The sequence below is a fragment of the Trichoderma harzianum genome, assembly GCF_003025095.1.
Source record: "Trichoderma harzianum CBS 226.95 unplaced genomic scaffold M431scaffold_23, whole genome shotgun sequence".
NCBI lineage: Eukaryota > Fungi > Ascomycota > Sordariomycetes > Hypocreales > Hypocreaceae > Trichoderma > Trichoderma harzianum.
The window spans coordinates 158752-172338 of NW_020209271.1; the positions used below are offsets into that span (position 1 = coordinate 158752).

Sequence of the window (13587 nt, forward strand, 5' to 3'; positions counted from 1 at the left end):
GGTCAAACGATCCCTGTTTGCTCGAGACCCTTCAAGACCCTCTTTCCAAATAAACCTCCAATGTACGCAGTATTGAAAGCAATGCTTCTTGTTAACACTCGGCTGTAATACTCGCTGGCTTCTCTCAGAGTGTTTAGAGTCTAGCCAGTTTTGTCAGCTCCTTCAGCTAGAGCTTCCGCTTTCGTGATAGGGCTTGTCTAATATCGGAGCAGGGCAGGCTCTCTGTTCCTGCACGTGGCGGTGCCTTTACTCCGTAATTTCGGATAAGACGGCAACTTGATGCTATTGGTTGCGACCAGTCGAAGCTGGTAGGCGCCGACCGCGGCACAGATGGAGACACGGAGATGCTACAATGAATCGAATCAAACGGTTTAGGTGGGGGAGTCATCGATACCTGAGCTACAGTCAGTTGCGCGGCGTGATACCAGCCGTGTCACAATCTACCTATATCTTAAATAGAATTGATATCAGAGCTTCCATTTGATGGATATTGTCTGGAGAGTTTTAGGCAGCTCGAGTTATTTCCAGTAGAGCCATAGACATTATGGGAAACTCATATAACTAAACGGGCGCTATGGAATCCACCCGTATCACTGTTGAAGAAGTGGGAGAACCACGTTACAACTGAAGATGTGAAAGCTAGCCTCGTAGATGCTACCCACATGGCTGTATAGTTGGTTAAACTACACGCCTTTGCGGTTTTGAAGATAAAAATCAGCTATTTATTTATTTATTTATTTATTAAGTGTGTATTCTTATCAGTTGCATTGGCTAAATGACAAAGTCTCAATGGTACTTTCTATATAGAGCATCATGCTACATGATTCGAACATTCCTTCAACATCAGCGATTGCTAGATCATCTTACGATTAGATCATCAATAATAATATCTCTTACTATGAAATATTGCATATCGACAATTTGGGCCTTAGAGTTAAACTACAAAAAGACAAAAAAGTCAACTTAAATGAAAAGAGCGATACAGGGTAGTTACATTGAAGAATCACAAACAAGCGCTCAATAACTCATAATGACAGTATGTGATCAAATAGAACATGAAATGAGAGGGTGGGAACAATCTTGTTTAGAGACGATACTGCAATGCCAGTTCACCGGGTGCATGATACGTTGGAACCTTCATCTCCAATGCCTCTCCAGAATAGCCGAGATCTTCAGCTACAAGCATCGCGGCTTTTTCTCCAATCAGGAGAGCCGTGGAGTATCTAGTATATCACATTTAGCTCCGAGGCGGGAAAAATGGCAACTAGCCAGAGAGGGTTACTCACGTGTTGCAGCCCACATTGTCGGGGCAGATACTCAGATCGGCAACCTTGAGTCCTTTAACGCCGTGGACATTCAGACGCTCATCCAAGACTCCGTGCTTTACGATACTGTTACCCTCTTTGGGAGCCATAGAGCATGTTCCCAAGCTGTGCCAAGTGCTCTCCACGTGGCGCTTGACCCATTCTTCAATAGCCTTGATATCATTGCTGTTATACTTGAGCTCTTGGCGCGTATTGACTTTGTTGGAAGACAGGATATTGACGCCGGCTTTAGTGTCAGCTTCAGGGAGATAAGAAGACCAGCTGCCATGTGTGATTCCAGCTGATAAGTTACCCGGAAGGGCGTAGGCCTTGGTCGTGGCCAGATCCATATCATGAGCTCTTGCTGGAGAGTCATACTCAAAGAAGGGGTGCTATACATAAGAGATAAGTCATCAAAGTCACATATTATTGCAAGGAAGATGCAACGAACCATGGTCTCCACCTCTCCCGCATATGCATCCATTCTCCGTGCCGTCTCCCTGGATTTAATGTAACCCCACACCATTGGGACCATGTCCCGCTCATCGTTCATGAAGCCACAGTCGAAGTCCGGGCTATCGTATGGGTCAGCGCTCTTGATATGAGTGCTGCCTCTCGAAAAAGGATATTCCAAGAAATGGAACATGGTGAAGAATTTCCCGGGAGGCCTTGTAAATTTGTCAGAACGAAGCCAAATACTTGGACGTTGCGAAGCTCACATCAACATGTGGTCGCCAAACCAGCCGGATATGACACTGTAGTGCATCACTGGCTTATCTGGCTTGTCTTTAAAATAACTCTTCCAGCCGTCTTTGAAGTGGGGAGTTGGCCAGCTCTCAAACTCTTTTAGTTCTTGCTCTGTAGGGCGAATCTTAACCCCTGCATCGATGCCATTGGTTGCAAGAGGGCCGGTTCCCTTGAGATGCCATTCATCGAAGACGCCTACATCAGAGTAGCATTAGTACGCGTAATCAGATACTTGGGCAAGGCTTCCGCGTAGTTCATTCACTTACGCTTTTGCACTTCAGGGTCGCCCCGAACGAAGTCGTCAAACGTCTCGACATCTGGCTTGGCCCTGAACACTGAAAAGGTCAAGTAATGGTCTTGGAAGTTGAGCCCAACTCCAGGAAGATTGACCAAACAGTTGACACCCGCCTGTTTCAACTTTGCTGGGTCACCGATGCCTGATCTCTGAAGAATTAGTGGGGACGAGAGTGTCCCGCCCGATACGACGATCTGCTTGCGCGCTCGGAATACGCGGGTTGGAGGCTGGCCCGGGCCCAGATGTTTGGTGGGAACTGTCTGCACGCCGACGGCCCGCCCATTCTCGATTATGACCTTGTCGACCTTTGTACTGCAAGCTAGATATAGGTTGGAGTGTGCCGCTCGAGTAGCATGGATGTAAGCGTGTGCACTGTCGCTTCGTCGTCCTGTGTCTCGATTAATCCACTTCAACCAGTGCTCAGCCCCATGACCTGTGACTAAATCCTGGAGATCGTCAACTACAGGGATTCCCTGTGACTCTGCAGCCCGAAGAAAGTCGTCTTTAATCGGATATGTATAGTTGCCAAAAGACACTTTGATTGGGCCTTCGAAGCCGTGTATTTCCCGGTTCTGGCTAGCTCTTTGATACGTCTCATGCTTCCTCATGAGCGGCAGTAACTCTTGAGTTGTCCAACCTTTGGCCTGGAAGTCGTCATAGTCGGATGCTGAGGCACGAGTGTACATCATGAAATTGATTGACGAACCACCACCGAGGACATGGGCGCAAGGTACAACGGCCTTTCGACCAGCCAACCATTTAGACGGACGGGACTCATAGAAAGAGGCAGTCTTGGAGTCCAGTTTCATGTTCCGTGGGTAAATACCAGGTCGGAAGACCCAAGGGTTGTTAAGATTGCTCTCGCCAGCCTCAATGAGCAAAACTTTGAGATTGTGGTCTAAGTTTGCCAATCTAATCTTGTTAGTCCATATAACTTAAGTCATGTTCAATGAGCGAAAGACTCACCGGCCCGCAACTACACATCCACAACTTCCACCTCCTGCCACGATGATATCGAACTCATCGGGCAGCGAACTCCCATACCCCGAATACTGTGTTGACATCTTCACAGGCCCTTTGTTGGAAGACTTGGTTGATGAGACTCGAGAGAATGTAACACTGTTCTGTGGACAACCAGAACACAGTGGAATGGGCTGTGTCCTTAAATATACGTCCGGAGGCCACACACCAGTGATTCTGATGGCCAATTATTCGGAAATCCGAAACATCTCCCTTAGACTCTGCTTCATGGCACGAGACGAACGATATGTCGTATCCAACCCCTCACAACCAGGGCAGGATCGCCAATTGTAGTTCTAGCCTTGGGGTCCATAAGCGTAATCAAGTTGTAGTGACAAGCATTCCATTTATCCGTGAATTCTTGCCACCATTTCCAATAGGTGCGCATAAGAAAGATGGGAATGTAACTTTCTGGCTTGCATGGCCAAGATTGCGGGGGTGATGTACAGGCAGTGAGCGGTGTTGAGATGTTCATGCTTTCACCATGGATAAGAGTTATCTACTTGATGTATTTTGGAGGCATTCCAGACAGCAACACCCTGTTGCTTTCCAATTGTGAAAAACTTCTTTTTCAGACATTCAATTCATCCAAATATCTACAGACATTATCGTAGCCCAACTTTGTGAATCAGGTAACGATACAGGCTGAGTTGACTGAGTTCCATGCTTGGCAAGTGTGCCACCTACTGAACCAAGGATTCTGCTCACCTCCTGTCATTGGACGATTATGAATGGCTAGAACAATTGCAGGCGGAATGTCCAATTGTTCGAAACCTTCTCCCCGCTTATTTGGTTTTTGCTCCAGCATTCGAACTAATCAGAGCCACAGTTCATGCACCCCGGATTCTTGCAACGCACAGACTGTGGGGAGAAACACAGCCCCCTCATGATATCAGATCTCCAATGTTGTGTTCTGCCTGTAGCAAGTGCGGGGATAACAGCCATTCATCATCAAGATGTAAGCACATTATCACATCCGTGTGACGTGTTTCTTCAATCTGAGAAATGATGGTAACTGCCGGTGAGGGGCTTCGAAGTCGTATACGAAACTTGGGGTTTCATTTTGAGATAGGCCTTTGACATGGTGGCCGAGTTTTACCGCATTGCTATTAGCTGAATACAATGCAGGTAGAATGGCCTGTCAACTTGGGAGCCTTCAGACGCAACCCCCGCATCAACTATGCCAAATGGAACGCCCGGCATCGATCCTTTCGGGTATTCTTTCAACCTCAGTTACCATTTCGAACTTGAATTCTAGTCATGTGTCTCGCCAATTCGTCATCTAATGCATCTAATGGACTAAAATAGGATAGAAATGAAGTTGGCCCAACATCATCGGATGAAGTCTCAGCCGTGGTCGATGCTCCCAGTCAAAATCGTCTTTGCGTTCGGAGCACGGAGTCGCGGCAGCTAAATATTAGCCAAAGGTTAAGAGGAGGGTCTTATTTCCGGTGCTATCCCCTCAATTGCATGGTCGGTCCGTCGGTCTCTTTGACCCCCCGCAACATGCTGATAATCGGGCAGTTCCGATTTGGTAACAGGCAATGAATGACATAAGTCATTGTGTAGGTCATGGACATGCGTATAAAAAGAAGAAGAAAATAACATATATCGAGTTTACGTTGACCAATTTCGGCAGCTGTATCGATACCTGGTGGAATGAAGTAGAGTGTTAGTTGACCCTTTATAAACCATGTAGTAGTTAAAATGGCCGTTGGTTACAACATGCCGACCGCGGATGGATTTAACTATATACCTTCCACATGCCTCTATTTACCTGATTGAAATGCCTGTTATTTAAATTACCTGAACATTTATCGAGAGCCCAATACCAGTCACATCGTTTACATTTATTTTGGCTCTCGTGCTGGCTGATAAGGCTTCCTGTCACACTTGAGAGCCTCACTCTAGTGGTAACGATATAAACAGCTTTAGTCACATTGGCCGAGAAAGAATATCCTACTATTATGAACGATGACTCGTTCTCCAGCATGTTGGACACTGGCATTACTAACACGACTAAGCCAATCAGAGGGACAAAGACGTAAAATATTAGCATGTGCTATGATTATCTAATTGACCATATTTCTGCCGCATGGCAGAATTCGTGATGGCTATTCTCAACGAGTAATCTAATTTTCACCGTAGAATATCTGTCTTCACCGCAGTACTACATATCACAAGCTACGTTTACCCCATTACTTGCAATTACCACCCCCACACACTGACAAAGGAGACAATGGAACAAAACTTCACATTACAACACTACTATATATACTATCAATCGGCGCCAATTTCTTTTTTTTTTCTTTTCTTTGCATTTCCAGCCATTTCATCCGGCTCGTCAGCGCTAGGTTGGGTAGCCGGAATGACTTCAAGAACTTCCTCGGCCTCGGCCTCGGTCTCAGGGCCGGTCCTTGAGGCGGCGCCAATATCATCAAAGCTGGCGCCGTGAGATAGCTCTGACGATAGCGGCGGATCGAGCAAATCCTCACTAAAGACGGAATCTGGTAATATTGAATATCATGATGCTGAAGGGTAAGGATGAAATGAATAACGATACTATGGTATTGTGTGATGCTGTAAAGTATCTACGTGGCGCACCAGAATGTCGTGCTGTAATTGGGTGTGGATTGATGGGAGTGGTAGTGTGTCCGCATCAATTTTAATACGGACAAGGGCTTCTGCTGTGAAGATAGGAACATTCTACGGTGAACGTAGGGCTGCTCTTCTTAATTCCAAGGACACATGGATCACTAATTATGCTGCTGTAATAATTACAATACTCTTTATGTGGATTGGGCAATACGAGAAATGTTCTAGCTCCAATCCAAAAAGCATTATTTAGACCCAGCTTAGCTTTCTAGTAGATTCTAGAAGAATTCATCGTCTTGGGTACTTCCATGACGCATGGCGGTTCGAGGAGGGCACTACTACACTATACTCTCATGCGATAGAAAGAAAACACCGCCAGTCTGCCAGTATAATTTGTATGGGATCGGCGGCGCTGCATTCTTTCCACCCCTTGACTCTCTAGCAGGGAACCCCTAGCGATGATGCCATCAAGCTCGATTGAAGCCTACAAAATACAATCTTACAAGCGATATTGAGATGGTATGATATGATGGAAGTTGCAAAGCTCTCCATCAGATATTCGTTATAACATCTTGTTGGTAGAATCCGGCACACCAGGTACATGATCATCTACTGCAAGTCAAAATCTTCGAAAAGTTGAATTACCATCAAATTTCATCGATTTCTAAGATTAGACATAATGGAGTGGGACGACCCAGTTTTTCATTGCATCTCAATCAGTCTGCAACGATTGATCGATCATATACAATAGAATTGACGAATCCGCACTGCATGGATGGCCTCTGCTGAGAAACTCCTTCAATTTAATTAGAAGAAGGAGAATATATAAACTTTTCTCCAAAGAGTATCGAGGAGCATCCTTGTCCCAAGGAGCAAAATCGACCAACGGACCTAGTTACCATTGGTAGCGAGATACAGGGGTATGTGTAACCGAGCTGGATCCAGTATACCATGGAATTTTTCTCAACGGCACTCGCTGAGACTCAATTTTGGCCATGAAGCTTGATCACCCATGGAACAGAGCGTTCGTGACCTATCTTATTTGAAGAAAGCAAAGCCGGCTACTTCCGCTTACCTATCTACGGATTACATGAAAAATACTATACCATAGAGTACCAGTCCCAAAGGCTCTCAGTGATACAAAATCGCCCCTGAGCTGAGCGCTATTATTAGTTGTGATGCCTAATCTCGACGGCTAACGGAAAGGAGAAAAGAGTAGCCCAGCGGCAGATTTAGCTACTGGGCAATGCAGCCCTTTGATCGATGGTACCCACACGGCCGATGCCTGCTAGTGGACCAATTTGGCCTCCTTTCAAAATCAGCATGATTGATTCCAAAGAGAAAGACACGGATTGGGTTAAATGTAACATTTTTCTTGTTTAGGCAGTACTTTCTGACTGAGACTGAACATTAAGCATGATGACCAATCTTACTGTCATGTGGTGTCGCAGCTGTTGCTCTTATTGTGTTATGCATATAGTTGACAACTAACGCTAATCGCATCTTGTCCGAGAATAGCCAAGAAGTGTAGCAGCGAACACATTCATATAGTATGAACATATAGTACAAAGATTCAGTCTGGCTAACGAAAGCGCGATTCGTACTGTTGACTTCGTGTCTATCGTTAGCCCCGCAGAGGTTGTGGTTTAACATAAACCAGTCGTTGAGTCGTTGAGTCGATATACGGAGAAGTGTTCCCCCAACATCAACCAACTCTCCATGGAAATGTGCATGCACGTCGGGTCAGAGCGTTGCCCACTTTTGGAAATAGCGTTAGTAACCGCATATTGGACCGCTCAATCAGGAGAAATTGCGGACCTCGGAGAGCTGTTTTTTTCGTTGATGCTCCACAAATTAAACGGCTCTCGCTCGCAAGGGTAGCAGAATTCAGGCTTTGCATCTCGATGATTGATGGGGGTCATCAGTTATACCGCAACAGGTATCACGGATCAGGTTGCGTTGTAAATCACGGTGCGAAGTTTGAGCCGATTCCCGGAACGCCATGCCGAACAGGAACTAACCATCCACGCGGCGTTTGACACTTCAGGAGAGGCGTCTTAGTGTCGCTCTGTTAAGAATAAGCAGCCTTTCGGAGGCCATAAAGTCTGGCTGGTTCGGGGGCAATGCCGAACGGAACTCTTCAAAACCGGCAGTTGTACATATCTTCTTCCATCTACAAGCGCTCGTTAGCCATAGCAAACTCCCCACATGCAGTGACTGCTCACAGCATGGAGCCAAGAAGCTCTAAAGGCAAAGAGGGGCAGCCAAGCATACGGTTTCTCAATTTGACAAACCCCAGCGACGCCACCAAATCGGATGCACTCACTGTTATACGCTCACACGTGGCCAAAAACACTCATGGTCGCAAGCAAGAGAGTCGACGTGCCCGCCTAGAGATTCGGCAATATCAGCCAGAGACTGGATCGAGCAAGGCTAACGATCGCTGGTCCCAAGTAGATTTTGACACCCAATCGGTGCCAAAAACCGGAGAACTTCAGCTATCAGTGGCACGTGAACCCAAGCACGAGGAGGAGGTTCGACCAACTGAGATAGAAATATGGATGCCCAATCCGCAAACCTATGTAACATCCAATCGGAGAAATCCCTTTCAAAGCACGGCCATAGCGGTTTCTGATTACGAGAATGGCTTGATTGATCATTGTAAGTGTTTCCGTGGCTTATTGACATCCATATATATGCATCTAAGCTAGAGCACTAAATCTTGCAGACATTACCTACGTTGTAGACAACGGGTATACAGATTGTATCCACACTGAGACTGAACAACTCCTTCTCCAAAATGTCCGATCGCAGTTTGTGCCGTGGTCGCTTACAGAACGAGGCCTCCAAGCTGGCCTGTTGATGGCAGCCTGTCGAAGTTTACTAGTTTTACACCCCGACGATGATTCGTACAGAGTGTCGCTGCTAAGATATAAGAGTGAATGCATCCAAATCCTTCGCGCTGCGCTCTCGGCCTCTGATGGAAGAGAAATCAGCGACTATACCATCGCTTTGGCTTTGGTATTAACAACGGAAGAGGCAAGTATTTTCATAATTATTGTATTTAAAGAGTAATGCAACTAACAGTCATCCACCCATTAGTTTCTATCAGGAAACTTAATGGAGTATAGATTGCATGGCGAAGGGATTCTCAGGATGGTTCATTTGAGAGGTGGTATTAAAGATCTTGGCCCCGGTGGTCTGCTAGGATATCTCTTGGCGAGATCTGTTTACAACCCCGTCTTTCAATTTGTAGACGGGCCAGATACTACTGGGCTAGTACAGTAGAAGATGTGTGAAGTGTTAATGGAAATATCAGTTATCATTTGTGCGTGATCACTGCGTAGTTAGCGGGTAAAGGAGTTTCAACCTAGTAAGCAAAAGCGTAATTTTATTGACAGATTGATCTATAACAATTGATGCGTGGGACATATAATAGCAATGAGTTGGTGTATCAATGTCGGCCCCTAAGTGCTTAGAAGCCTCTTGTCGCTTCCTAGTAACCTCACAGCGCTAACCTATGCATTCCCACACCCGATGAAGCTCAAGTTATTCTTATGATCAAAAGTGTCTCATGCGTAATTGTGAGGCATTTTATTTTTGACAAAAACAATTGTAACAAATATGTTTTGCTGTGTGAATAGTGGCGACCCAAGTGAGCGTAATATTTTTTTAAATACAACGCACCAGGCACCGACGATCTTAACATCGCCGTAGCACGAACTTCAACCCCGCTCAACATCAGCCTCTTAAATACCGCGCATAACCACGTCCAAGAGAATGTCGGCTAATTCCGAAGGTATGTAATAACTATAGCGTGTACGCATAATAATAAATAGTCGTATTGCATCTGTGACACCTTATTGCAGGATATGCGAGCAGCGATGCGTACGAGATCGTGCGCAAACTTGGTAAATCACGTCCCTCACCTCATTTAACATCTGTGCTAATTAAAAAACCCCTTATCTTTTCTTCAAAAAAGCCTCCACTAAACATGCAGATATCTTTGAAGGCGTTCGAGTGAGAGATCTCAAGAGATGCATCGTCAAGCCGGCGAAGGAAGTAGGGAGACACAGGATACAGCAAGAGATTAAAATGCTTCGTTCTTTACAAGGAGGAACAAACATCCCGAACCTCTATGATGTTGTACAAGACAATCAGGTATGCCCACTTGGACTCTTATAACGGTACACAGGATCAAACTAGCTAGACAGAATGTCTGTTTACAAGTTGACAGACGGAACCACTGTCGTTGGTCCTCGAATACATCGAAAACACCGATTTTAGATCTTTATATCCCCGTCTGAGTGCCGAAGATGCCCGATACTATATGAAAGAACTTCTCAGGGCTCTTGAATTTTGCCATAGCAAGGGAGTCATGCATAGAGACATTCGGCCACATAACATCATGATTGACCACAGTCAACGAAAGGTTGGAATTTCTTTGTAGTTGCCAACCACTTCCTTCCTTTGCTGGAACCCTAGCTGATGACTTACATGGTGCTAGCTGCGCTTGTTCAATTGGGATTATGCCGACGTTTACGTCCCGAACTCTAGGTATAGCGTCCGTGTTAGTTATGGATTCATCAAGGCCCCCGAATTACTTTTGGACTATGAGGAATATGACTGCAGCATAGATATGTGGAACTTTGGAATGGTTTTTGCTTCTTTAATCTTCCGAAAAGAGCCATTCTTTCACGGAAATAGCAACTTTCACCTCCTACAGGCGACTGCACGGGTGTTGGGAACCAAAGGCCTGCTCAACTATGTGGAGAAGTACGGTATAGAAACTGACCCAGATGGCGTTGATGCCATTCCGCATTACGAGAAGAGGAATTGGGAAAGTTTCTTCAGCGAGGAAAATGAACGATATCAGAGCGACGAAGCCGTAGATCTCTTGGATAAGCTCCTACGGTGGGATCATAAAGTAAGATGATGATGATATTTAATGGCCTTGGGAAATATGTTGCTTACAATGTATTCATAGCAACGACTTACGGCGTCGGAGGCTCTAAAACACCCCTATTTCAACTGATAATTACCTTCAGCGGCTACCAAGCGCCAATATACTTTAAATTGGACTAATATAACATTTTAACCTAGGCGTAGATGTTCGTTCATGCATAAAGACCTTGAAACAGTTACCATTGACACTGTCCCGGTAAAGAAAAGAAGGATGACATCCAGATGGATATCATGAACCGCTTCCTTCCTGATATAAATTTGATGTAAGATCGTTTAAACGCCAAGACGATTGTTCAAAATTCCCATTGAATGATGCCTCCTGGGGTTCTGCGGTGGACATGTAATCGTCCCATAGAATGTTGAATCCAAAATCATCGGTATTCTGTAATGACAGAGCGATAGCGCTTGGCTCGTGCATTAGCATACCGTCGAGCAAGTCGATAGATGGATTGTCCCCCTCTTCAGTCGATGAATATCCCATGTGACTGATCATTGGTGAAGGCAGTCCTGTTGTATTGTTGCCACTCTCATTAGAGGTCGTAGGCTTCAATATTCGTTCTAAGAGAACATTGTTCGAAGAAGAGTCTTTTTGTAGCTGTCGGTGATATCCTTCGATCGCCCTTGAGAAGTCGGATAGGATTTCAGCGTAACGTTGTGCCTGAGGGCTCAACTTTGCAATCCGTTTCAAGACGTTCTGCGATGAAGAAAAGTAAAAATGCGATTCCGAACTCGTTATTTCGGGTGGCCTTAGGAGGGAGAGCCCAAGAATAAGTCCTGCAGCGAAAACCCACGCCCTGCTCAAGTCAATATCTGATCAGTCTTACGCTTCTCTAAGGGCCTCTGGTATTAGGCGTCGAAACTTACTGAAGTATACACATATTACCCAGCAGGAAGTCAGATGTGCCAGCGTCATGACACATTTGTACAAGGTAAGTAGCAGAGTCGGTACAAACTCTTGCTAGCTCTTGAGCCTTTGCAGCTGATGGAGAAGGGGCAAAGGATTGTCCCTCATTTCGGGTTGCTTGTTTTTGCTGCAGCCAAGTGATAGCCTCACTGATGAGAAATTGCCGTGTAGCCAACATGACGCCGAAATAATAGTTGCAAGCTACATGAATGTTGCCAATAGCTGCTTGTTGGTGGTTATCTTCCACGCAACCGTCGTTCTCTCGAGTCAATAGTTGGCGTAAAGTTGACGGCAGACCTTGTGCCCAACCGCGTAGTTTCTGCAGGAACTCTTCAGCTGTAGGAATGTCAAGAGTTCCGTCCCGAGTTATCTTCTGTGCTATGAGTTCGACGATAGAGCAAGACTCAAACATGGCATCCAATGTCATCGAAGTATGAGGGAGTAGCTCCGTTTTCCCTCTCGCCTCTTGGGCCTCTGGCTGGATATCCTGTGTTCCGCTGGGCCTACCGAGTATAGAGTTGGTAATGAGATCGAGAACTCGTAGGCTCTTCCATATCTGCACTCTTCAGCGGCATATTAGTTCGTCATGAATAAGTACCAAGGCAAGAGAGAAACTTACCTCGACGTCCGTATATCAGCCGGTAAAGTCGCATTCAACTCCGGTAAGTGTAAGCCGAGGATAGTGGCTGCTCGCGATGCAACCCCCAGATACAATAGGCCCGTATTTCTACGACAAGCGCAGAACATGTAAAACGCCATAAGGATAAAGTTTCTCACCATGGAAAGACTCGGATTTAGCAGCATATCCTGGAAGCCGAGGCGTTGTGCCTCCGCGAAATAGTTCGAAGATGTCTTGACATCTTTGTCACCGTTGCCTCTGCAGTGGGCTCCAATGGCAATTACCAAGTAGGCTGCCGTTATATCGTCTTTCAACGATGTATCCTCGGATTCAGGTGTAGCAATGCTTTCGGAATTTAGCTGGCTCAATATGCCATCCGTGAGTAGATTGAGAAATCCATTGGACTTGGTTAGTAGTTAGCAAAGTCTAGTTAATGTCGGAAGACTGGTACCGCCAACACGAACCGCAACTTTGTAATAGTGGATTAACTCGGTTCGTTCCGATAGGTCCAAGTTATCCACAAAGTCGGTAGGCCTGTGGGACGCGGACCTCAGAGTGGCCTCCAACATCGAATTACTCCGTCGGCTTTCAGTGAAAGTTGAAGGTCCTGCATATCGTCGAAGGACATTCCGGAGAAACTGGAGCATCGATATTGCAGCGGTCTTGCCCACGTAAACTGTCTCAAGAGGCTTAGCCAACATAATCTTCGCTGTTGATTCCCTTTCTCACCCTTTTCTCCCTTGGCAGTCAATAGCATTCTGGCATTCTGGGCGAGAAGCGGCTGTGGGGCATCTTCGCTTCTAGCCTCATGATGGATCGGGAGCCCCTCACGATCGCGAGAAGAGCCGATTCGATTTGGCGGGGATTGCTTCGCTCTGTCGCCATACACACAACTTGCACCAATTCCTTTTCGGGAACAAGAGGAGCACGGGAGTCGGGAATCGCATCGCTTTCTTGATAATCTGCATGCCTCGCAGGCGCGCACGGAACGCTTCCTATCCTCAAGCCTGACTCGATGTCGGGGCATGGCTTTGTCGGTTCGGATACAGGTATCCGCGGGATCAACCAATCGACAACTTGCGGCCGCGGAGGAAGAAAGATGAATATGAACTGCGAGAATGGTATAATAATTGATCCG

The 13587-nt window shown here is 46.0% G+C and overlaps 4 protein-coding genes across 4 annotated transcripts; 2 read left to right on the forward strand and 2 right to left on the reverse strand.

Moving 5' to 3' along the window:
• Positions 1-1084: 1084 nt before the first annotated feature.
• On the reverse strand, positions 1085-3410 carry M431DRAFT_10644 (GMC oxidoreductase; the record flags this gene model as incomplete). The annotated part of the gene is made up of 6 exons (XM_024911616.1): positions 1085-1223; positions 1287-1696; positions 1756-1972; positions 2024-2246; positions 2318-3258; positions 3313-3410. The coding sequence occupies 6 exons, from the start codon at positions 3408-3410 to the stop codon at positions 1085-1087; spliced, it is 2028 nt and encodes a 675-aa protein (XP_024768366.1).
• A 4779-nt stretch (positions 3411-8189) lies between these two features.
• M431DRAFT_500890 (hypothetical protein) lies at positions 8190-9249 on the forward strand (the record flags this gene model as incomplete). The annotated part of the gene is made up of 3 exons (XM_024917960.1): positions 8190-8622; positions 8690-9000; positions 9064-9249. 3 exons carry the CDS (start codon positions 8190-8192, stop codon positions 9247-9249), a joined length of 930 nt encoding a protein of 309 aa, XP_024768367.1.
• Positions 9250-9680: 431 nt separating this feature from the next.
• On the forward strand, positions 9681-11082 carry M431DRAFT_127682 (hypothetical protein). Its single transcript, XM_024912342.1, has 6 exons — positions 9681-9760; positions 9831-9872; positions 9944-10122; positions 10199-10393; positions 10469-10888; positions 10949-11082. The coding sequence occupies exons 1-6, from the start codon at positions 9742-9744 to the stop codon at positions 10994-10996; spliced, it is 903 nt and encodes a 300-aa protein (XP_024768368.1). The 5' UTR covers positions 9681-9741; the 3' UTR covers positions 10997-11082.
• Positions 11083-11786: 704 nt separating this feature from the next.
• Positions 11787-13476, reverse strand: M431DRAFT_500893 (hypothetical protein; the record flags this gene model as incomplete). Its single annotated transcript, XM_024917961.1, has 4 exons — positions 11787-12393; positions 12450-12853; positions 12914-13125; positions 13179-13476. 4 exons carry the CDS (start codon positions 13474-13476, stop codon positions 11787-11789), a joined length of 1521 nt encoding a protein of 506 aa, XP_024768369.1.
• Positions 13477-13587: the final 111 nt, after the last annotated feature.